The following is a 24,423-nucleotide window of genomic DNA, read 5'->3' on the forward strand; positions in this document are numbered from 1 at the left end:
CCGCTACATTTATACGCTTAAAAAGTTACAAACAGTCCCTTTAACTAAAGGCATCCAAAGATTTATACGACCTCAATTTGAAAATTGGAAAAGCCAGTTTCGGAGACAGGAAATCCCAAAATGTCAAAATATTCCTTTAAATGTTTTCTTTTGATTAACATTAACAGAAAGACAAGAAAAGTGTGTTTGTGTACATGTGTATGTGTGTATGTGTGTGTGTGTGTGTGTGTATGAAGTACTGAATCCATCACAGGGCCAACAATCTATAACCACCACAACAATGACTATCTATAGCGCCAAAGCTGAGAAATGTGTGATTGCTTCTTAAAACAGTGACTCTTAAAATTAAGTACATGTGGTGCTCAAAATAGGCAATGGTACACAAAAAGGCATTTGTCTTAAAAAAAAGAAGAAAATAAACAAGAAAGAATGAAAAAAAAAAAGTAATATGCACTTTAAAAAAAACTTAAAAAACAAAGTTTCTTTTGGCAGCCGTGCGTCGGTGGCGATGCCTGCAACTGAGATTACACAACAGACTCCCCTGAAATCTTAATATGTCATCACACTGACTCCGACATAGAAGAAACTCCTCTCCACACCCCAGATTAGATTATTTATAAATCCACCAGGTGAATCAAGGCTTGACTGTAACTGTTATGCTGCTAAATAAAAGTGCAGCAATAAGGGCATTCGGCTTGAGCTCAGGAATGGTTAACTAACAGACACTGCGTATCCCAAAAACATATTCAACCCATGTGGACGACAAAAATTCACACTCCGAACAGCCTGAATTAAAGTTTCTCTTCGAGGCAGTTCTGGCGCAAAAAAAAAGGAATTCATGTTTAGAAGTCAGTGGATTACAAATCAACAGTAAATATGGTATAACACTACAATGCCAATAGTTCTTCATTCAGAAACATTACTCTATATAACACAGTGACAATAATCACTGGACATTTTGCCCCACTTTTGTCCACAATTAAGGTCTCGTCTCCCACCGCGTTAAACAGAATAGAGACGTTTAATTGGCTGAGAAATGTGGATCAAATCATCCGTGGTTTTTGGCACAGGCCTCTTTCAGAACTCACTTCTGTCTACAAACAAATACATAACCTTCCTTTGGTTAATAATAAAAAAAAAACATAGAAAAATGAGCAAAGATTAGCTATGTGTTTCCCTCTGAGGAGAGTGCTCGCTGTTTGCAGCCCTTGTTGGGGTGAGCTCTACAAAGGCTAAACCCAGAACTGTGTTTGTTTAGTAGCAGGATTTAGCATGTTAGGCTTCTCAAAAGGCTCTTCTGATGATCATCACAGTGGTTTAGAATTCAACTGGAGGGCAAATGTTCATGTAAGATGAGCGAGAACAGGAGGAACCCTGGTGTCTGGTCTCCCTCACGTTATTTTGTGTTTTTCCATTAATCCATGTCATTACGGTCAAGTCTCAGGCGTCAAGGTGTGGCTGGCGAAAAAACTGTCAGGTATCGAGATCCTGAAGGAGACAGAAAGACAGAAAATACTCATCAAATACTTCATTCACCTCACACCTGCAGAGAGAACCTGAGGCCTGTACTATGAAGCAGGATTTGGGGTTACTGAGGCAACTTCAGGGCTGTATTCGAAACCACCTACTATTTACTACTGACGCATGCATGCAGCATACAGTACATACAGTCTAAGCCATTTATTTTGCAGTATGCTAAGCCAGGCTTTAGCCTTAAAACAGGCACTGGAGAAAAAAAACAGACTTGTTCCACTATTGCAATTTTACCAAAAAATTCAGATTTTTTTTTCTGACCAATGTTTGTTTACTTTATAAGATACTTCAGGTTTAGCTCCACCACCTGTTAAACTATTTATTCTAACAGCTCATGGTGAAGTAAGACGAACGGGATCATCAACGATGGGAGACGGTAAATATAAAACACTGATCCACTTCCAGTTACAGCAACAAAACAGTGGACTGATCTCCCTACAGATATTAGATTAGTGTTAAAAAGGGTCATGTTGACTCAGCAGGTATCTCTCTGCCCCGTCAGAGGCTACTCTCTCCCTCGCCACTCTGCAGCCGGCCTGTGAGCGTCACTGGACGGCTGGTGAGCGAGCTACGCCCGCGGGCGATTGTGGAGCTTTTCAACTCCAAAAACGCAGATAAACACAGGTTCCCGTTAATTATATAATGGAGAATTGTGTCGTGATATTTAAACAAACTATTCGTCAACAAGGAAATCAAAGCCTCTCATCTACAGACCGGTCTCTAGAGAGCTCCAGCCAGCTCATAGCGGTCTGTGACTGCCCGGCTGGCGAGGTTGCATTTAAACAATAGGCCTATAGAAAAAACACCCCCACTTCCCGTACAAATGCTATAGACTGTTCTCAATGTGTCCAGATACAGATCGCATTTTTATACCAGGCGTAAATGGGGTGAGAATGTCATTTAATTTACCCGGAACTGATAGAGCACTGGGGTCAAAGGTGAATCTCATCTGTAGCTCTTCTGCTGCTGCATCAGACCCACGTTCTCATACACTCTGGAGCTGTCCTCCCTCATCCTGCCAACACACACACATACACATTCATGATGAGGTTTTCTTAACAAGTGGTTTAAATGTAACATAAAGCAGTTGAACAGCAGCCCTTTGCTTACTCTGTGCAGGTGGGAGTCGGAATAGGAGTGCAAGGAGGCAAAGGACTCTGCTCTCCTCCAGTCAGGTCAGACAAAGAGTACTTAATGTTGGTGTACTCGCGCCCTTTAATCTTGCTTTTCTGCAGAGGAGAAAACAGAGGAAGGTTAGGAGAAAACAGAGGAAGGTTAGGAGAAAACAGAGGAAGGTTAGGAGAATGGAACAGAATAAATAAGAGGAAAAAAGTGTTATCTGCTGCACACCTGTTCCTCCTCTATGCGTCTCTGCAATGTTTCTATGTAGTGCTGTACAGCCATGTAGATGAATCTGTACTGCGCCTCAGTCTGCACCATCCCAGAGCGCTGAGAACGAACCATCTGGATGGTCTTTGGAACGTCGATGTCGCAGTCCACCCCTGCAACATGAGGACAGTATCTTACACTGATAACATCCTTAGCAGTGGTGACATAAACAAAACCAACATTATGAGTCTCTAAAAATACAGCGGCCGGAGTGAGAGCTGGAGAAGATGATAAAGATTCCTAAATACGATTCATGTGTGTTGGTTTATAGATAGTTGTAAGCTAACTGCTAAAGATGAGATAAGCCTTTGTTGATCCCCTGAGGGGAAATTCAAGGAAAGACAAGTTTATTTATGTAGCAAATTTCAGCAACAAGGCAATTCAAAGCGCTTCATACAAAACATTAAAAGCATCGGGACGAAAGAAAAAGAAAGGACATTATAAATACAACTAAAAACAGCCATTAAAGAGCCAAGAGATACGAAAATAAAAACAAGATAAAATAGAATAACACAGGTATAAAATACAGGAATGAACGTTACAGTGCTCCCACTCAGCCGTAACAAAAAGCAGTGACGTAGGTTTCCAAAGTAAATTAATCAATCAGGTTATGAATAATGTGAACGCTAGCACTAGCTGAGTCAACGTTTGGTAAGTTTGGAAATAACTGAAGGGTTAGTTCTGATTTTCTGAAGTGGGGTTGTGTATATTTCAGTGTTCTGTGAGGTAAAATTACTGTTTTTGTGAATGGAGTCTGGTGGCTTTGAAGAGAGCAATATAACGGCTACAGTTCCCCGTCAGAAGAGGCTGTCTGACCGCGAGGTAAAGCGGCTGTAGACGGGGGCATCAGACCAGACTCATTCACAAAAACAGTAATTTTACCTCTCAGAACACGGGAGTTGCTGCTCTACCGCTGCATCCATCGGTTAGTTTGTTTGTGTTATTGTGTGACTTTTGGATCTGAACCAACGCGGTGTCCACAGCAGTACATCACTTAGCTTCCTGCTGGTACTCCTGTCTGCTTCTCCAAACTGGGAGCTCGCCGACCGCCATCTAACTTACTGTATATAACGTTAATACACTGACTATAAGGATGTATGTATATATACTGTACATGTAGCAGCGTCATCATGCAGAAACCTATGTCAGGTCACGTGGAAAAAAGTTTTAGAATGGCTTGAAGGGAAAATAGCATGAAGCTAAAACATATGTACTTTGACCAAAATGTTAATGTTCGTGAATTTGCAGGACTCACCTTTTTCTCTGATCACATCTATCAGAATGTCAATCACTATAAACGTTCCTGTCCTCCCGATCCCTGCACTGAAGAACATGAGAGAAAGTCTTTGAGTTAACATGTTTCCTACGTGCCCACTTACGGTGTCTGTTAGAGGATTTATGGCTAATTTATGTAAGTGTTTTCAGTGTGTGTGTGTGTGTGTGTGTGTGTACCTGCAGTGTACCGCTATAGGCCCAGCGTCCAGTATGCTCTCCTGCTTCAGGTTCACCTCCTCTAAGAAGTCCAGTACGCCGCCTGGGTCAGTGGGGACGCCGTGGTCCGGCCAGGCCCTGAAGTGGTACTGCCAAACGGTACGTTCTGTGTTGCCCTGAAAACACGCAAGTTAAGAGCAACGTTCAACAAACAGAGAGAGTCAATACAGTTGAACTTCCAACACCCACTAGTGCCATGTAGTGGAACTGCATCTACTAAAGAATGGATTTTTTTAGAGGTTAAAAACTGACAAACATACATGCATTACAACACCTATTTAAAATTATCTTATCCCCAATCTTTTCTTAAACAATGAATCACAATTAATACTTGAGCAAACTTGTGCAGAAATAGATGAATAAATACATAAATACGCATATAAATAAGTTTAAAAATAAATATAAAATAAATAATTAATAAATGCAAAAATACTATAAAAAATTTAAATACAGAAATAAATAAAAGAGTCAATAAATAAGGGAATTAATACAAAGATAAATAAATAAAGAAGCAAATTAAAACAGAAATATAAATTTATGTCACATTTTATCAATTCATTTATTTTTAATATTATTTTGCTACATTTAATGACATATTTATTTATTGAGTCATTTATTTATTTATTTTAGATTTTGGCAGATTGCGTCCTCCATATTGAACTATGAGCTTCCACTTGGTTTATCTATGTTTATACATGCAAACACAACTTACCTGTCCGACTTTGGACAGTTTGAGTTCTCGTAAGATGTAGTCGTGTGCAGCCGTCTCTCTGACGTTGCGAACGCGCATCGCACCGTACTCCTTCAGAGCCGACATGTCCGGCCAGTACTTCACACATTTACTCTGAAAACACAAAAACATTCACTTTGTCATGTTTCCTCTTTCAAAGAGCAGCGGTGGAAGAAGTGTTCAGATCTTTTACATAAGTAAAAGTAGTAATAGCGCTGTGTAGAAATACTCTGTTACAAGTAGAAGTAGTCACAGATCAGTAGGTAATCCATTCTGCTCACCTTTCCTCTCTCCACCTCCTTGGTGGTCATGACGATGACTCGTGAGTTCTCCTGGAACACCATCCTCCAGAAGTCACTGATGGTGTTCTGCAGACAGCCCTGAGTGGCGATGTAGCTCTTCTTCACCTTTGTACTGTTAACCTTTGGGTCCAGCTCCGGCTGCACACAAACACACACAGACGGTGAGCTGAATACTGAAAATGAACACAAATACAGCACATGGAGTCAAAACAAGAGCACAAACTGACTGAAAATCAATACAATAACATCATTTTACACACATTATCAAGCACAGAATAAATGATGTGTGTGTTTTTTCCTGAGGATGAAGTGACTTTACCATGACGGCAGATACTACCATGATGATATTGGCGTTGATGTAGTCAGAGCCCGGCTCATTTCCGTCCCTGTCATTCAGCACCACACGTGTGTGGTCGACTGGAAACAGAAACAAACACAGTTCAGTTGTTGAAATCCCCTCAGGTGAAAGTGAAAGGTTGTTATAGTGAAAGAGCAGTCAGGCTTTTCTCACAAGGCAGAATGTTCTTGTATCTGTTCTTGTTTTTGTTCTCTGCTCTCTGGCCCTCTTTGCGACTGTAGAGCAGCTTGCACTCTTGTTGCTGCAACGTCTGGATGGAAAGAAGAGAGGAGAGTCAAATCTCAGCATGCCGTTTACAACCAATAAGATACGATATGATAAGATAAGATAAAATACGGTAAGATGCAATACGATGTGATAAGATACGCTAATATATGATAAGATGCAATACAATAAGGTAGAGTGTGATAAGATACGTTAAGATGTGATAAGATGCGATACAATACGATACAATATTATACAATAAGATGCCATAAGATACGATAAGGCATAATACAATAATATACCACAAGATGTGATACGGTAAGATATGATAAGACACGATAAGATGCTATACGATAAGATGCTATACGATAAGATACGATAAGACAAGATATGATAAGACACGATACAATAATATACAATAAGATGCGAGGCGATGGGATACAAGAAGATATGATAAGATACAGTAAGACACAATACGATAACATATGATAAGATGTGATGCTCTTTGTGCAAAGCAAATTCATCTAGGGGCAATAAAGGTTTCATTCATAAGATGCGATACGACACGATACGATAACAGAAAATAGTTTAAGATACAATAAAACTTTATTTATCCTGAAGGAAATTGTTCTGCAGAAGTTTCAGTAGGAAAGACTGCAAATATTAAGACTGCAAATCTAAAATATCAGTAAAGGTGCAAGGATACAAATATCATTAAACACAAATCCAAAATCCACGATATAGCGTGCATCTTGTGAGGTGGGCTCCAGCGGGACACAACAACCGAACCACTCACCTCAAACTCTTCCCAGAAGCCCTGTTTGACCTTGTCTGTGGCCTCCGCTAGTTTGCTCAGCTCCCTGACTCGGCTTTCAATCTCAGCGGCGTTAATACGAGTAGTGTTCAGGGGCTGGAGAGGAGAGCAGGAAGTCAGCATCAGACATTACAATCAGGGAAATGTTGATTTAGCTTAACGGTAAAAATGAATGAAACGGACATTAGAGGTACCTGTTTGAGCTGAAGCACGGTGCCCAGAGTTTCCACCATGGGGTTCTTTTTGTAGTGCTCTACCAAGTCGGTGAGGGAGTCAAACTTCTCCCCTCCGCCCACGTCGAACTTCAGGTCAGGCTGCAGGAGAAGCCACAGCCACATGAGTGAACCAGTCTCACCATCACAAGATGAACAAAACATTTACATGCACAAGAAACCAGGTGAATCAAAGACGTTTAAATGCACTGTAGCAACCTGCTTTCTGTAAATCCATGTATACTTGCAATACTATACTATACTAATAATATACTTGCCCTTCCCCGGCCTTTCCACAGTGAGAGGACAGACTGTACTGAGAGCACATGGCTTTGCCCTACAGCACACAGATGTGTCTGAATCTTCCACTGCAGGAACTTAATGACCCGGAACTTAAGGTGTAGCCTTTGTCACAGCTTCTGCTTCAGTTTCCACTGTACTCCACTTTGAGGACAAGTTCATGGAAATAAATGTAGGTGTTGCTCAGAGGGTGATGCAGGGTTCAACATTAACCATGGCCCGATGGCCACAAAAAGTTATGTTGCATGGTTTCATTTCCGCCATCAACCATGGAAGAAATAACCAGTACTGTTGCTGCTCTGTACATGTTGTGGAAGTCCCCGATACATCAGAAAACTAAACGCTGTTGTGTCGGGGTTCATAACATCATCCGGGGGCGAGCTGTACTCACATACAGCGCCGTTGCACTGACTATATCTAGCAAATCACATGTCGCTACTGCGGTATGAACCCAAAATACACAAACTGTGCTGTGATTTAATTGCAATAAACAGATCAAAAGTGTGCTGAAATAACTCCATAATGATGTTGATTTGTAAAAAGTCTGAATTCATGCTTTGTCAGGTCTGTCTGCAAGACGACAAGCAGACAGCTTTAAAAATGCTTGTTTTCTGAATGGAGTTTGGATTGATCAGTGCCAGGCTATGCTAACATAGTAGCGGCTCCATCAACACTTAAAGAGTGAAAGGTTCACTTTGCGCTTGGTGTGAATGCGCCATTACTCTGTTGCCACCAAATATCCGATGTAGGGGGCCCCCTGTGGCCACCAAGTTTTATCAAGTCTCTCTTGAGAATGAGACTGTGTGTCTCGAAGAGATTACGGTGTCCATGTCACTAACCATAAACTGTATCCTGAATGTGACGCGAGCGAGCGTCGGCGACAAAATCAGTTTGATTGCATTGTTTTCTGCTGGAGTGTCCTAGCTGTCGCTCGCTGCAAAGAAAAGAGCTGCAATGGACGAGGAACGGCTGATTCGTGAAGTTGAACTGAGGATTATCTCTAGGGATGCATCGAGAGGTCTACCTTTTCTGTATTGTTTTTACGTTTAAGTTTTAAGCTTAAGTTTTACGTTTACATTTGGGCCACCAAAAATGTATTTTGGCCACCAAATTTAGGGGCTTGATGGCCCGTGGGGCCAGTGCCTAAAAATGTAAGTGTATATCTCTGTGATGATACTAAATCCTCCTAAATATAAATTTCAAAATGTATGTTCTGCTGCCTTACATTTGTGGGTGTAAACTGTAGATTGTGTGGACGGTGTTGAGGAGTATGCAACTAGTTTGATTACATTTCACACTAATGTTCAAGTAGCAAATGCTTTTTTTTTCCAAAATCTTGTTAAAGTAGTGAGCGGGGGAGTGTGACCAAATGCCACCAGCTCAGTCTGTTCTCCAGCAGATTTCCCTCCCGGTCTTCTGATTCAGGAAAGAATCAAGCAGCGGGCTGGTTTAATGGTTCAGAGCAGCAGCAGCTGCTAATGCGTCTTCAGGGCAGACAACTGTCTTGAGGGACACAGCTGGCTCTGGAGAGCTGGTCAGCGGGGTCGGAGCTGGTCTGGTGCCGGGCTGTCCACCTCCTACTGCGAGTGGGACCCTTCCATTCATTTAATGATGATGATGTTTAAAAGTCATTACGTGTAAACATTAAAGAAAATCAATATTAGCCACACTTATTCCAGCGTAGTCTGTCCCACAACTGACTACCACTGACACTGAAGTCTTTATCATGTGTATGCTCACCAAGAAAACAATCTTTAAATCCTGGATTAAACCTGAGATCTGTGTGCAATCACTCTGGATGAATGATCTAGTGAACATAGTAAAGTTATGAGTGGACAAAGCTCAACCTGCTACAGCAGACGCCTGGCATTCCTCATTGAGCACATTTTAACTTCATATCGCAGAGGAACTGAAAAACATGACCTGTTGTGTCAAGGACAATGATGCACTTGTGATCCGCTTTATTTTTGTTTGGCACGACTCTTCCCGGAGGCCTCTAATGTACGGACCTCCTAAAGCATCTTTATATCTATATCTTTATATCTATATCTTTACATCGATATTATCTGCTGCCCTTCTGTGTGTTTTTTCTGTCTGTTTAATAAAAACCCTTACTGCAGAAAGCCGACGGTAACCCGGCTACTTAAGTGCATGTAAAGATAATGAATTTGAACACTAAAAATTAAATATATAAAATATAAAAGCAGTGGCTGTCCAGTTGCAAACTAAAGAAACAGGAGGACCGCATAAACCAGAGAACAGCAACAAAAACCTCTGTAACGATAAGAGGTAGGACGGTAATGAGGAGTGTGTTTACCTGGCAGCGGATCATGACATGAGTGACTTTGGGTTTGTCACTGCTGTCCGTCTTGTCATCTCCGGTCCGGACCGACAGAACAAAATCCCCGGGGTGGCTTTGGCTCTCTCTCACCAGGAAGCTGCCGTTCTTCCCTTTCTCCGACAGCAGCTTCTCCGCCTCCCGGCCCGACAAGTGTCCGTGGAACCATCTGGCAAAAAAGACGGTTAAATAAGTTTCGACTGGACTTCCAATGGGGATCGGGATAAACTTCAGTTCCCTGTCAGAAAGGGCTGTCTGACGGCGAGGTAAAGTGGGGAAAATATTCCAAACATAGCGTACACTTAAACAGATATCGATTTTTTTTTGGTGGCTAAAATACATTTGTCTGCAGTTCCTGCCGTCCACAGCCGCTTTACCTCGCCATCAGACAGCCCTTTTTAACAGTAACTGAGGCTGTTATATCGCTCTCTTTGCTTCTCTTCTCTCCTCGCCCTTTAATAAATAACATTATACAATCAATCCAAAGTGGACCTGACAGTTGGCAGGCAGACATTCAAGCACAAAACTATAACATCAGGCGTCATCACTCACCTCTCCGAGGTGGGGTCCGCACAGTTGAGAGGATACTTGAGCTCAATAACATCTCCGTTTTTCTCTTTCAGTTGCCCGTGATGCTCCATGTAATACTGCACCAGCTCCGCCAGCGTGGCAAACTTCTCCCCGCCATAAAGGTCGTAGTAGTCTCCTGTGTTCTGGATCTTAATGTGGGTGACTGCTCCATTTCGCCTGCAGAAAATAAAAAGCACAAACATTGAGGATAATGCTGTCATCGGGGGGGCAACAACATCGTCAACAGACTCCAACAGGAACTGACGAGTAATCGATCGATGCAGCTCTAAAATCAAGCAACTTGACAACATCATGTTGGGCTTCATCACTCGTGTTCTTCACATTTTCACTTAATGACATATTATAGACGACTGATCGACTAATCAAGAAAATAATTAGGGCTGATTGTTGCATGATTGTCCATAGTTAATCACGATTCATTTCAAATTAATCGCACATTTTTTTATCTAAAATGTACCTCAAAGGGAGATTTATCAGGTATTAAATACTCTTATCAACATGGGAGTGGACAAACATGCTGCTTTATGCAAATGTATGTATATATTTATTATTGGAAATCAATTAACACAAATCAATGACAGATATTGTCCAGAAACCCTCACAGGTACTGCATTTAGCATAAAACAAGATGCTCAAATCATAACATGGCAAACTGCAGCCCAACAGGCAACAACAGCTGTCAGTGTGTCAGTGTGCTGACTTGACTATGACTTGCCCCAAACTGCATGTGATTATCATAAAGTGGGCATGTCTGTAAAGGGGAGACTCGTGGGTACCCATAGAACCCATTTACATTCACTGATCTGGAGGTCAGAGGTCAAGGGACCCCTTTGAATCTCCAAAAGTTAGTGCAAGTTTGGAGCGTTATTTAACCTCCTTCATGACAAGCTAGCATGACATGGTTGGTACTGATGGATTCTTTAAGTTTTTCTAGTTTCATATGATACCAGTATCTTCACTCTCGCTTCCTAAAAAGATTTGCAGGTTGTGTTAATGCGTTAAAGATATTAGTGGTGTTAAAATTCATTTGCGTTATGATCGTGTTAACTTTGACAGCCCTAAAAATAATCCTCTGGGTGCCATCTCTGTTGCAAGAGAGGTGAGAGACAACAAACATTTTCAAAAAAGGCACTGAGATTCAATTTCTTAAAGGAAAACACCACGTTTTTGTGACACAAACCAGATACAGACGGCATAAACTGTGTTGAGTCACTGGAGGTGACCACCAGTATCTCGGAAAATAGAAAAGGAGAACTTGTGGCAGATCTGAAGCTCAGTGGGGTGTAACCCTGAACCACTTCTGGTTAAGTCTGGCAGAAAGAGCACAAAAGGAGACAGACGTGCTGGTTTGAACCAGCGGAGACGAGTCTCCCTGTGGAAATGTCTCCACCAGAGGAGCATGACTTGTTTTGTTTCCATATGAAGTAAATATGGTGTGAGATGAGAGACTGTGCAGCTAAAATATGAGACTGAGACCAAAATAGCTTTGGCTACATCAGCTAAACTGAGTTAATGATACGTCATCTTAGAAATTTATGACTCGACAGGCCCCGAGATAAAAACCACTAACTTTTTTTCTTATTAGTAAGAGGCTCCCTTCTTTGGGTAACGCTGGTTTCCCACCATCATTCAACACAGTTCAAGCTTAAGATGAAGAGCAGGATTCAGTTTCTTATTAATATTCAAGCATCATTTGATTATTCAGGCCCTGAAAACACAACACTGGTGCATCATATCATCTTATAAAGTCGTTATGAAAGACATGCGAGCAAACAGAGACTGGTCTCCTAAAAGCAAAGTAGGTATCATTTAATATTCAATTAAAAGGAAGTGATAATGTTGTTTATACAAACACTTTCCCATCTTACACTACTGATGCTTTTTATCTTCTTACTGGCTGTTGGTGCACAATCACAAGTTTGAAAAGTCATAACTGAGTTATGGATGAAAACATTTCATTTGTCTGATCTACAGCTTCATATCGGCCCATTTTTGGTGCAATGTTTACAAACGTTAATGATGTAATAACATATTTAAAATCATTAGAGAACATTTATTACCTGGATTTATTTTTGTTCCAGCGTTAGTGCATCATTTAGATCATGAATCACACCTTTAAAACCATATACATTAGAATATTTTCTCATTGATGGCTATTTTATCTCACTTAATTTATAAGTTTAGTTTTGATAAAACTATTAAATAAACTCGAACCTGACACTGGTAACCAAAAAAACATGAAATAACCACCTCTATTGATAAGCTCACATACATGTACACCTACTAAAGAATCACCACTGCTTTCTGTGATGGTGTTTTGTTCATTTCTGCTGTCCTCCCCCACACATACAGTAGCAGAGAGTACCAAAAAGTTAGTTTGAGATTGCTGCCACAGTGTCACACTGTATCCTGTATTGTATGCATCACTTACCGTACTGAGAGGGTAAAGTCTCCTGGATTACTCTTACTGGGTCTGGCTAAAAAGCTCCCATCCACTCCACGAGTCAGCAGGAGGTTTTCAGCCTCCACACCTGTGATGTTGGGGTGAAACCACCTGAAAGAGGAGGAAAACAACAATCAGCCTCAGTGTGGAGAGCAAGGCTGTGTCCAAAATCTCTACTGTATAGAGCTCCATGTATATTTATCGGCCAACCGGGAAGTTAGCATTGATCTGGTTCCCTCGACAAAAAGCCAACGGGATTGTTCCATTGGATATTACAGAAAATCCGCACTGTGGCAAACAAACGTTTATGATACTTACACGTTTTGTTCAGCAAGATAATCTCCACTAATGAACACCACTTTATGATTATTGAAGTGTGAATGAAATCCCCAGAAGTAAAAAGCTAACGTTAGGATATAGATGAACTACACCACGGTCACATGAGTATACACAACGAGTCTGTAAAGGCGGACGAGTCGGCGTGATGACGTTTAGTAGTCTCATTTAGCCACTTGCCGTTTGTTATCACGAGGGATCGCCTCGCTTCCCAGCATTGGACGCTCAATGGGCTGCCACTAGACACAAGGCACCTGATTGGACGAACGCTTTCTCTTCGTGGGCTGCTGCTTCCAGCTTTAAAACCTGAACCAACATGGCGACTCGTTTGGAAGCTTTCTTCTCTTATATCACGAAAATATTTCACAGAAAAGTGTTTCTGAAAACGTTTTATGTGAGAAATAAACAACGTAATTAATGAATCTGTCTTTATTTTAGATCGACAACGGTTAGTTTAAAAGTTTCTCGGGAGTTTCCAGAGGCGGGAGGTCGCGTCGGACGCCTGTGATTTGCATAAAGTAGCCTCCTTTTATGCAAATGAGGAGCGGCCAACATGACGCCAGAATGCATTACACGGCTGCTTACATAGACAATGAATGGGAAGCGTGGAAAGGACGGAGACTGTGGACTCGTACCATTAGCAACCGCCTTTTTAAAGACATAACGGCTTCAAAATTCACGAGTGGGGTATTTATTGATGTATTTTATGTCGTAGAACAAAACGTTAAAATCTCTTCAGCTTGTGTTAACCACAGACTTTATTTCAGGCATCTAAATAAAAAGCCATTTAAAAACCCAAACGAGGGAACAGGAAGTGCTAAAATGCTTCCAGGTTTTAGGACTCATTCCTGAAGCACTCTTATTTACTTTCCACCACTTTATTTGAGTGACTCGTTCTTCAAATATTCTGATAATGTGACAGAAAAAGCAGCGTGCATGACATGTATGCTATTTTTTCTGGACTATCTTTGGGCTTTTCTCTCCCATTCGTTTTCCCCCCAAAGACGGTCTGTCTGTTTGGTTCATTATATCTCATCCTCCAGAAGACTCAGCCAGTGTTTGCCCTGTCTTTGTTCATAACCGTCCTTACACTGCATGCTGTCTCCCTCTATGTGAATATAGTACCCTTCAGTGTTGTGTGTACAAGTAGTCTGTCTTCTTCAGTACTCTTCTTTATTTTCTCTTACCAGGTTTATTATTATGCACCAAAATACCATGGCACATTCTTTGTGTATGTGTAAACCTACATGGCAATAAACCTGATTCATGTTACTGAGGAGGTTTGTGGTCTTTAACTTATATTATTGTAGTTCTACTACTGTAACTAAGATCTACTCTGTATGACAGATAGTAACTGTGACTCCCGGCGGTGGAAGAAGTACTCTATCTTTTACTTAAGTCAAAAATACCATTACCATAGTGTACTGTAGAAATACTCTGTTCCTGAATTCAAAACTTAAGCAAAAGTACAAAAGTATTAGCATTAACATATACTTTAAGTATTGTTGATTATATTTTGTATTATATATTATATAAAATACAATATTCTCTCTGAATCGTAGTAGAGTAGAAGTATAAAGTAACTCAAGTACTCAAGTAAAGTACCTTGAAAGTGTACTTAAATGTACTTTCCACTGCTTGTATGTGGAAAACCTGATTCTCATTCATGGTACTGAGAAGGTTTAATTAGTATTTACTTAAATATTTGTGCTTTACTTACCTAATATCATTCTGTTTGTCCATATTGTAACTATTCTACTAACGTTACTTTCTACTCTGTATATATGACAGATAGTTACGTGTTTACCAGTGTTGGAAGAAGTCAAAAATACCTTCACCACAGTGTACTGTAGAAATACTCTGTTCTAAGTAAACATCCTGCATTCAAAACTTAAGTAAAAGTACAAGTACAAATATTGTTGATTATATTTTGTATCATTAATCTGAATCTGCAAAGTAAATTATCAAATAAAAGTACAAAATACAATATTCTCTCTGAATTGTAGTAGAGTAGAAGTATAAAGTAACTCAAGTACTCAAGTAAAGTACCTTGAAAGTGTACTTAAATGTACTTTCCACTGCTTGTATGTGAAGTAGTGAAGTACAAAGTACAATATTCCCTCTGAAATGTGGTGGAGTATAAGTATAAAGTAGCAGAAAAAGACATAAATAAAATTACTCAAGTTAAGTACAAGTACCTCGAAGTTGTACTTAAATGTACTTAGTTACATTTCCAGCACTGCTTGTATGTGAAAACCTACTTGGCAATAAACCTGATTCTCATTCATGGTACTTAAATGTTTGTGCTTTACTTACTTAATATTATCATTCTGTTTCTCCATATTGTAGTTCTACTGCTGTAACTACTTTCTTCTCTGTATAAATGACAGATAGTAACGTGTTTACCAGCAGTGGAAGAAGTACTCAGATCTTTTACTTAAGTCAAAAATACCAATACCACAGTATACTGTAGAAATACTCTGTTCCAAGTAAAAGTACAAAAGTATTAGCATTAACATTTACTTTAAGTATTGTTGATTATATTTTGGATTATTCATTTGAATCTGCAAAGTAAATTAGTAGAGTAGAAGTATAAAGTAACTCAAGTAAAGTACCTTGAAAGTGTACTTAAATGTACTTTCCACTGCTTGTATGTGAAAACCTGATTCTCATTCATGGTCCTGAGGAGATTTAATTAGTTTAATAATAATAATAATAATTTCTCCATAGTGTAACTATTGTAGTAACGTTATTTTCTACTCTGTAACTATGACAGACAGTAACGTGTTTACTAACCTCTCCTCTTCTGATGGGCTGTGAGTTACCGGTGTATGCTGCTAACATTAACATCAGATCTTTATCTAACATTAACTAGCTATTCAGTATTTTTCCAGGTTGTTTACAGACACAGCAACAACACAAACAGCTGAGTGTAGTTAGAGTTGAGCTATCTGCTCTGTAATAACCAGCAGACTGTTTCTCCTCTGTAATAACCAGCAGACTGAGTTTCTCCTCTGTAATAACCAGCAGACTGTGTTTCTGCTCTGTAATAACCAGCAGACTGTGTTTCTCCTCTGTAATAACCAGCAGACTGTGTTTCTGCTCTGTAATAACCAGCAGACTGTGTTTCTCCTCTGTAATAACCAGCAGACTGTGTTTCTCCTCTGTAATAACCAGCAGACTGTTTCTGCTCTGTAATAACCAGCAGACTGTGTTTCTCCTCTGTAATAACCAGCAGACTGTGTTTCTCCTCTGTAATAACCAGCAGACTGTGTTTCTGCTCTGTAATAACCAGCAGACTGTGTTTCTCCTCTGTAATAACCAGCAGACTGTGTTTCTGCTCTGTAATAACCAGCAGACTGTGTTTCTCCTCTGTAATAACCAGCAGACTGTGTTTCTGCTCTGTAATAACCAGCAGACTGTGTTTCTCCTCTGTAATAACCAGCAGACTGTGTTTCTGCTCTGTAATAACCAGCAGACTGTGTTTCTCCTCTGTAATAACCAGCAGACTGTGTTTCTGCTCTGTAATAACCAGCAGACTGTGTTTCTCCTCTGTAATAACCAGCAGACTGTGTTTCTGCTCTGTAATAACCAGCAGACTGTGTTTCTGCTCTGTAATAACCAGCAGACTGTGTTTCTCCTCTGTAATAACCAGCAGACTGTGTTTCTGCTCTGTAATAACCAGCAGACTGTGTAATAACCAGCAGACTGTGTTTCTGCTCTGTAATAACCAGCAGACTGTGTAATAACCAGCAGACTGTGTTTCTGCTCTGTAATAACCAGCAGACTGTGTTTCTCCTCTGTAATAACCAGCAGACTGTGTTTCTGCTCTGTAATAACCAGCAGACTGTGTTTCTCCTCTGTAATAACCAGCAGACTGTGTTTCTGCTCTGTAATAACCAGCAGACTGTGTTTCTCCTCTGTAATAACCAGCAGACTGTGTTTCTGCTCTGTAATAACCAGCAGACTGTGTTTCTCCTCTGTAATAACCAGCAGACTGTGTTTCTGCTCTGTAATAACCAGCAGACTGTGTTTCTGCTCTGTAATAACCAGCAGACTGTGTAATAACCAGCAGACTGTGTTTCTGCTCTGTAATAACCAGCAGACTGGGTAATAAGCAGCAGACTGGGTAATAAGCAGCAGACTGGGTAATAAGCAGCAGACTGTGTAATAAGCAGCAGACTGTGTAATAACCAGCAGACTGGGTAATAAGCAGCAGACTGTGTAATAAGCAGCAGACTGTGTAATAACCAGCAGACTGTGTTTCTGCTCTGTAATAACCAGCAGACTGGGTAATAAGCAGCAGACTGGGTAATAAGCAGCAGACTGTGTAATAAGCAGCAGACTGGGTAATAAGCAGCAGACTGTGTAATAAGCAGCAGACTGTGTAATAACCAGCAGACTGTGTTTCTGCTCTGTAATAACCAGCAGACTGGGTAATAAGCAGCAGACTGGGTAATAAGCAGCAGACTGGGTAATAAGCAGCAGACTGGGTAATAACCAGCAGACTGTGTTTCTCCTCTGTAATAACCAGCAGACTGTGTTTCTGCTCTGTAATAAGCAGCAGACTGTGTAATAAGCAGCAGACTGAGTTTCTCCTCTGTAATAAGCAGCAGACTGTGTAATAAGCAGCAGACTGGGTTAGGGACTGAGCAGATTGTGTTTCCTCACCTCCTAGATGTCATCTTCTCACTTCCTCGCTGGCAGCTAGCAGCTAGCTACAGTTAGCAGCTAACTAACGTTTCCGACCGTTTCCGCTTCAATCACACAATAAAGTGCTTCATCGGTCAAAACGGGCTCTGATATCCAGACATGGAAACTAAACAATAGTTCTCTGGTGTTACAAAAACAAAGTAAAGTGTCTGTAGGCCTCCGCTCGGCCTAAAGGAGACTCCACAGCTAAAAGAGTCGATTATCAGACGTCACCAAACATGCGACGACATATGGAAGGGTGCGCGGATTTTATCACCCTGCTCGGCCGTTCCTCGCTGCTCTGATATAAAACCACAGAGCTCGGCCCGTCCGGCAGACAGCGAGGCACAAATTAAAGACTCCTCTATCACTTTCTCTGTCTGCGCATGCGCACTGACGACTAGTGATGTGTCGGTCACGAACGAGACGGCTCAAAGAGCTGACTCTTTTAAAGTGAACGATGGGAGCTTTTTTTTTTTTTTTTATTAAAGTGATTGTTTGTAAGAATCAGAAATGCTTGTTAAGCGACACCTGTGGCCGTTAAGTCAACGAAAAGTCAGCGTCGGGCTCACGCTTGCTCGCTCTAAATAGACATGAACGAGCATCACAACAGTGAGGCGACACAGTATTTCTTCCACCATTTCAAAATAGTGAATATCCTAATTAGAAGTATTTCTACAGTGGAATTGATACTTTTACTTAAGTAAAAGTACATCTTCCACCTTTTCAAAATAGTAAATATCCTAATTAGAAGTAGAGTATTTATACAGTGGTATTGCTACTTTTACTTAAGTAAAAGTATTTCTTCCACCGTTGCAAAATGGTAAATATCCTAATTAGAAGTATTTCTACAGTGGAATTGCTACTTTTACTTAAGTAAAAGTACATCTTCCACCTTTTCAAAATAGTAAATATCCTAATTAGAAGTATTTCTACAGTGGTATTGCTACTTTTACTAAAGTAAAAGTACTTCTTCCACCTTTGCAAAATAGTAAATATCCTAATTAGAAGTATTTCTACAGTGGAATTGCTACTTTTACTGAAGTAAAAGTACTTCTCCCACCTTTCCAAAATAGTAAATATCCTAAATAGAAGTAGAGTATTTATACAGTGGTATTGCTACTTTTACTTAAGTAAAAGTATTTCTTCCACCAATGCAGAATAGTAAATATCCTAATTAAGAAAAGTCAGTTTTTGTTTTTGCAGCTTAGATATGTATTTTAACATTTTATCTACTGCTCTCCTTTTCATGATGATGGGATTGTCTGATCACGTGACTGGTGCGGTCGCCGCGGTGGGCTGCGGAATGTTTGACGCTAGAGCGGCAAAACCCATCTGGATACGCTCTGCCGCTCCGCTTTGCCGCTCCGCCGCTCACCGCCTTGTGCCGCTTTAACCATAAAACAACGCCGTCGTCAGTAGTGATGGGAATTCCGGCTCTTTTTAGTGAGTCAGATCATTTGGCTCAGCTCACCAAGAAGAGTCGGCTCTTTCGGCTCCCAAATGGCTCTTCATTGTAGCACTTCTGCCTTTTAGAATTCAGCCAAATTTAGCGCAGTTTTGACCTATGATTAGTGTGTGTGCGCACATATATCACTTAAATTATTCAATATAATTATACTAAACCTTATAATTTCCAGAATTCCATAACTTTATATGCTGCTTCGTTTCTGACTGTCACTCGTCTTGTCTGCTATTCGTATGAGATAGATAGATAGATAGATAGATAGATAGATAGAAAGATAGTAACTTTATTGATCCCGAGGGAAATTCAAGTTTCCAGCATCACAGTTCCATAGTGCAAAACATGTTAGTAAAAAGGCAGTAAAAAAGTTAGTAGTACAAAGTACAAAAAAAATATACCAGATATAAAAATACAAGGAGATGAAGAAAACTGTTAAAACTGAATATAGTGCAGGGTGACAGCTGTGATACACGGATTATAATTATTCTTATTAAAGGTCCCATATTGTGCTCATTTTCAGGTTCATACTTGTATTTTGTGTTTCTACTAGAACATGTTTACATGCTGTAATGTTAAAAAAAAACGTTATTTTCCTCATACTGTCGACCTGAATATGCCTGTATTCACCCTCTGTCTGAAACGCTCCGTTTTAGGGCATTTCAATGGAATTGCAACGGCATTGCGTTGCTAGGCAACAGTTTGGGTCCATGTTTACTTCCTGTCAGCTGATGAAATTTACACACACTGCAACAGGAAATAAACTGGCACACATTTAGAATGTGTACGTTTAAAACCGTGTAATGGTCTAAATATTGTATATTTGTGACATCACAAATGGACAGAAATCCTAACGGCTTGTTTCAAACGTGCAATTTCTGAATACGGGCTGTGTGTGTTTCTCCGTGTATTGAGCGTTTTGATAGTTTAACAGTATTTATATAGGACTTAAACCTGCTTTATAATGTGAAAGACCTGAAAATCTCCCTTTTTACAATATGGGACCTTTAAGTAATTGGCCAACTGTCTGTGTTCCATCATTAAACCATGTGCAATAGAATATAGTCCTATTTCTTTTATATATATCAAATATCTTTATTTTTTCCATATGAATGATGTTAGAAAGTGAACATTTTGACAGCACCACTACTATTATTATGACAGTATGTTTTTGCGCCGCGCACTCTCTTAAGTTTGTCCCTCTCCGCTCTCCGTTTAAGCCCGTACGTGGCAGTCCGAGAGCAGAAGACCAGAAGACAGTCAGCCGAGTCTGGAGCGGCTCCTCTCCTCTCACAGACCGACATCCTGCTCTCCTACAGACACACACTGCAGCCAGCACCCCCCAGGAACAACCTCCACACTCTCCCTGTTGTAACACCCCCGATAGAACCCGTCCAGCACCATGTTTACAGCCTCGGAGCTGGTTGTGCTGCTGGCCGTGCTGTCAGCCACCGCGTCCGGCTACTTCGTTAGCATAGACGCCCATGCCGAGGAGTGCTTCTACGAGCGGGTCAACTCCGGCACGAAGATGGGCCTCATGTTCGAGGTGGCCGAAGGAGGCTTCCTGGACATCGATGTGGAGGTGAGACACTTCATTTAGATCATAAAGTACTAAACTAACATGATTCAGTGTGAGTGTTTTAACTCACATATGAGATCATGCTCCAGTAGGCCTCTGCTAGCGAGCTAACGTTAGCTTCCTCCGTCTGTCTGCGGAACATCAGGAGAACTCTGATCTCTGTTATGAACTCATTTAAACATCTTAACATCTGGATTATATTATTATTATTATTGGGCCAGCTTTCTGTTATCAAAGTGCGTGATAATGTAAGTTTAATTATTCATAAGGATACAGGAAGTGCAACGTTATTGAGACAGGAGGAAACCGATGTTTAATTGAAGACCAAATACTGTCAATATTGTGAATTAACTAACAAAATACATTTTAATTTATTTTTTTAAATAAAATAAATTTCATTTTATTTTTTAAAAATAAAATACTTTTTTTTTTTTTAAGTAAAATAAAATGTATTTTGTTAGTTCACAATAAATCACAAAAAAATAAATTTATTTTATAATATTATATATGTGATAAATAATATTTATTTTATATAACACAACATATAAATCTTGTTTTCTGTGATTTAACCAGCAGCTGAGTGTTTTGTGTACCCAGATTGTTGCTGCCATATGTTACAACAGCCATCATGTATTTATGTCATACATTAGTGATCTATTATTATATATATATATGTACATATTTACCACCCCTCAGTCTCTTTTTATTTATTATAATGCACACATTTTATTGTATTTCTTTTTTTTCCTGGACAGAGATCCACACAATAATCCCAATGCTCTTGTACACCCCTTGTACACTTGATCCTGAGCAAATGCCAAATAAAAGTGTTGAATCTTTACTAATGGTAAATGGACTCTAATCGACTACTCAAAGTGCTTTAAACTACATGTCACCATTCATTCACACACTGATGGCAGAGGCTGCTAAGGTGCCAACTTTGCCCATCAGGATCTAATGTAAATACTCATTCACACACACCGATGGCTATGCCTGCGGGAGCAATTTGGGGTTAAGTGTCTTGCTCAGGTACACATTGACATGTGACCCGAAGCAGCCGGGGATCGAACCACCGACCTTCCGATTGGTGGATGACCTGCTCTACCCTCTGAGCCACAGCCACCCCCTAATATATTTTGTTTTCTTGTGTCCCTCCCAGATAACAGGGCCTGACGGTAAGCAGATCTACAAAGGCGACAGGGAGTCCAGCGGGAAGTACTCGGTGGCGGCACACATGGACGGAACCTACAAGTTCTGCTTCAGCAACAAGATGTCAACCATGACGCCCAAGATCGTCATGTTCACCATTGATATCGGAGAGGCACCCAAAGGCCAGGACATGGAGACAGAAGGTACATGATGGGCGTATGTGGGGGTTTATTCATATGCCTGTGTATCAAAAGAGAAATTAGCTTCTTCCCACATAGATCATGCAGAGTGCAAACCAGTTTTTCTATCTGTATTCTGCTGATCTTGTGTCAATGTTTGTGATAGTTTCTTTCCCTTTTTGACTTTATTTTGGGCACTCTGTTCCTCTTTGTAGGTGGTGACAGCTGGGATGGTAGGGCACAGGGCAAAACTTCTGTTGTGAAATAGTTTGTTATGCACTGCAGAGTTTTCTCTAACCAGTGTTGTTTCCATAGTATAAACTAATATTGTGCATTTCTACAATACATAGGAAGTTGTATTGTTTGTGAATGGCTTGACTATTTGCACAGCGAGAATATGATTGATCTATAAATGTCTCTGGTGATGGGACGACATCACCTGCGACATAAGCCACAATTGCCAAACTGTTATGCATGTATTGCATGCATGTTTCTTTTGTGCACATCAACCCCGTTGTGACCGGTTACTGATGAGTACTTTTGCCTGTTTCAGCCCACCAAAACAAGCTGGAGGAGATGATCAACGAGCTGGCGGTTGCTATGACGGCTGTAAAGCACGAGCAGGAGTACATGGAGGTTCGCGAGAGGATACACAGAGCAAGTGAGTCCAGAGCCAATGAGAACACGTACCAATAAACTATTTTACTTGTATAAGTGGAAATTCAAAAACTGTCTCTTCTTCTTTCTTTCTAGTCAACGACAACACAAACAGCAGAGTGGTGCTGTGGTCGTTCTTTGAAGCTCTGGTTCTGGTGGCAATGACACTTGGACAGATTTACTACCTGAAGAGATTTTTTGAAGTACGGCGAGTGGTTTAGTGCGATGAAATGATCCCTCTGTGTCCTCCACTGATTTCTCCAACACCAAGACAGTTATTTACACTCTGGAAATGAGACTGGCAGATTTGAGTAAAGCCTACATATGATTGGATCTGAGATGTTTTGTTCTCCTGTTACCTATTCGGTTCCTTCTTTATAAATGTTATAAATTAGTGTTTGTTTGAAATGAATGGTCAAAAGATTCTGGAATAGATGTCAGTTTCTTTTTTTTGTTTAACAGATTATTTTTGTCCAATATTGTTCAATAATTACAGTTAAGTACAAATTACTTGCCGAAAGGCAGTCTGATGAAAAAGACTTAGACGTGCACATAAATGTGTAGGCATGTGTGGAGTCTCCACAGGAGAATATAAAGATTTAAATGGGACCCTTTTGAAATGATAAACATGAAAACAAAGCATCTTGACTTGAGATGCAGGAGGTTTTGTTCCCAGTGTCTAAGCCAAGTCAGACAAGGCGGATATGTGATATGTGATATCTGTACATTGTGTTTATGCTCTCAAACAACAAATTGCACTCCTGATGAATGCATCTAAATACCTGAAGGATTTACACTGCAGCTGGTCTTTAAGGGAAACTGTACAGCTTCTAGCTCGGTCTGTTGATTCATAGCGATCCATGCTGCGGGGGAGGCAGGGGGGCTTCAGTGGACATCTTTTGCAGGTGCGACTCCCTACGTAGTTCAGAAAATGGCAACAGGCGAGTGGTTTCTTGGCCTAAGAGTCCACAGGTTGATTTAATTTTTACACTTAAATTTGAAAACTTCCACTTTAGCAGTAAAACCTTGAAGAGCTGAGGTCGGGTTGGATTTTAAACTGAACTACTTGGAGTAAAACTCCAACGCAAAGTGTAGAGGAATACTGAAATACATGTTACATGTTGATTGAGGCTGGGCAAGTGGGTGGGGGGTCTGACACCTAATGACTGCTGTGTGCTTTAGTTGCTTCTATTATAGTTATTTTGTTGGGGTTAGGGATTTTAAATTATGATTGTATACAATTTTGAACCGTTTGTTTTCCCTGGAGCGTGTCCTGTGACATGCAACTGTTTGGATGATGCCTTTTAAATTAATATCTTTACCTGTTTCTTTCCCCATCAAGGTAAAAAAAAAACTTACGCCCAAGGCAGTAGCTTCACATCCCAAGTGTTGCATGTCACTGAATATGCTCCAGTTTTGTATTAAAAACAATCTTTGGTGAGCTCTGGCGGGTAAATTGCTCTGTACACAGTCTCTCCTTTTTGTGATTTAAAAACAACGAAATCTGATAAATGGATCTGTACAAATGTAGAATGGTTGTCTGTGGAAAAAAGCCCCAGGTTTCATAATAAAGCCAATATTCTGTACAATTACTTGGATGTCTTTTTAAACAGGTGGTAATGTCTTATTGAGCAAGTTCGATATTGAATTTTCAGTGTTTTTCA

General features: G+C 40.3%; 2 protein-coding genes across 5 annotated transcripts; one reads left to right on the plus strand and one right to left on the minus strand.

The window, feature by feature from the left end:
- Positions 1-154: 154 nt before the first annotated feature.
- On the minus strand, positions 155-18,231 carry ptpn11a (protein tyrosine phosphatase non-receptor type 11a). 3 transcript variants are annotated; one of them, XM_037753238.1, is made up of 16 exons: positions 17,713-18,230; positions 12,694-12,816; positions 10,224-10,418; positions 9,651-9,840; positions 7,016-7,135; positions 6,804-6,917; positions 5,957-6,053; positions 5,783-5,862; positions 5,425-5,583; positions 5,126-5,257; positions 4,375-4,529; positions 4,178-4,245; positions 2,884-3,035; positions 2,644-2,762; positions 2,443-2,548; positions 155-1,488 (listed from the first exon to the last, which is right to left on the minus strand). In XM_037753238.1, the coding sequence occupies exons 1-15, from the start codon at positions 17,724-17,726 to the stop codon at positions 2,479-2,481; spliced, it is 1,788 nt and encodes a 595-aa protein (XP_037609166.1). In that variant the 5' UTR covers positions 17,727-18,230; the 3' UTR covers positions 155-1,488; positions 2,443-2,478. The 3 variants fall into 3 exon arrangements, with proteins under 3 accessions (XP_037609166.1, XP_037609163.1, XP_037609165.1); XM_037753235.1 differs by having other exon boundaries at positions 5,765-5,862; positions 17,713-18,227; XM_037753237.1 differs by lacking the exon at positions 2,443-2,548 and having other exon boundaries at positions 5,765-5,862; positions 17,713-18,231.
- Positions 18,232-20,407: 2,176 nt separating this feature from the next.
- Positions 20,408-24,351, plus strand: tmed2 (transmembrane p24 trafficking protein 2). 2 transcript variants are annotated; one of them, XM_037753014.1, is made up of 5 exons: positions 20,408-20,777; positions 21,934-22,126; positions 22,318-22,335; positions 22,656-22,763; positions 22,856-24,351. In XM_037753014.1, exons 1-5 carry the CDS (start codon positions 20,598-20,600, stop codon positions 22,978-22,980), a joined length of 624 nt encoding a protein of 207 aa, XP_037608942.1. In that variant the 5' UTR covers positions 20,408-20,597; the 3' UTR covers positions 22,981-24,351. The 2 variants fall into 2 exon arrangements, with proteins under 2 accessions (XP_037608942.1, XP_037608943.1); XM_037753015.1 differs by lacking the exon at positions 22,318-22,335 and having other exon boundaries at positions 20,411-20,777.
- The last annotated feature ends 72 nt before the right edge of the window (positions 24,352-24,423 follow it).

Source organism: Sebastes umbrosus, chromosome 19 (genome assembly GCF_015220745.1).
Source record: "Sebastes umbrosus isolate fSebUmb1 chromosome 19, fSebUmb1.pri, whole genome shotgun sequence".
Taxonomy (NCBI): domain Eukaryota; kingdom Metazoa; phylum Chordata; class Actinopteri; order Perciformes; family Sebastidae; genus Sebastes; species Sebastes umbrosus.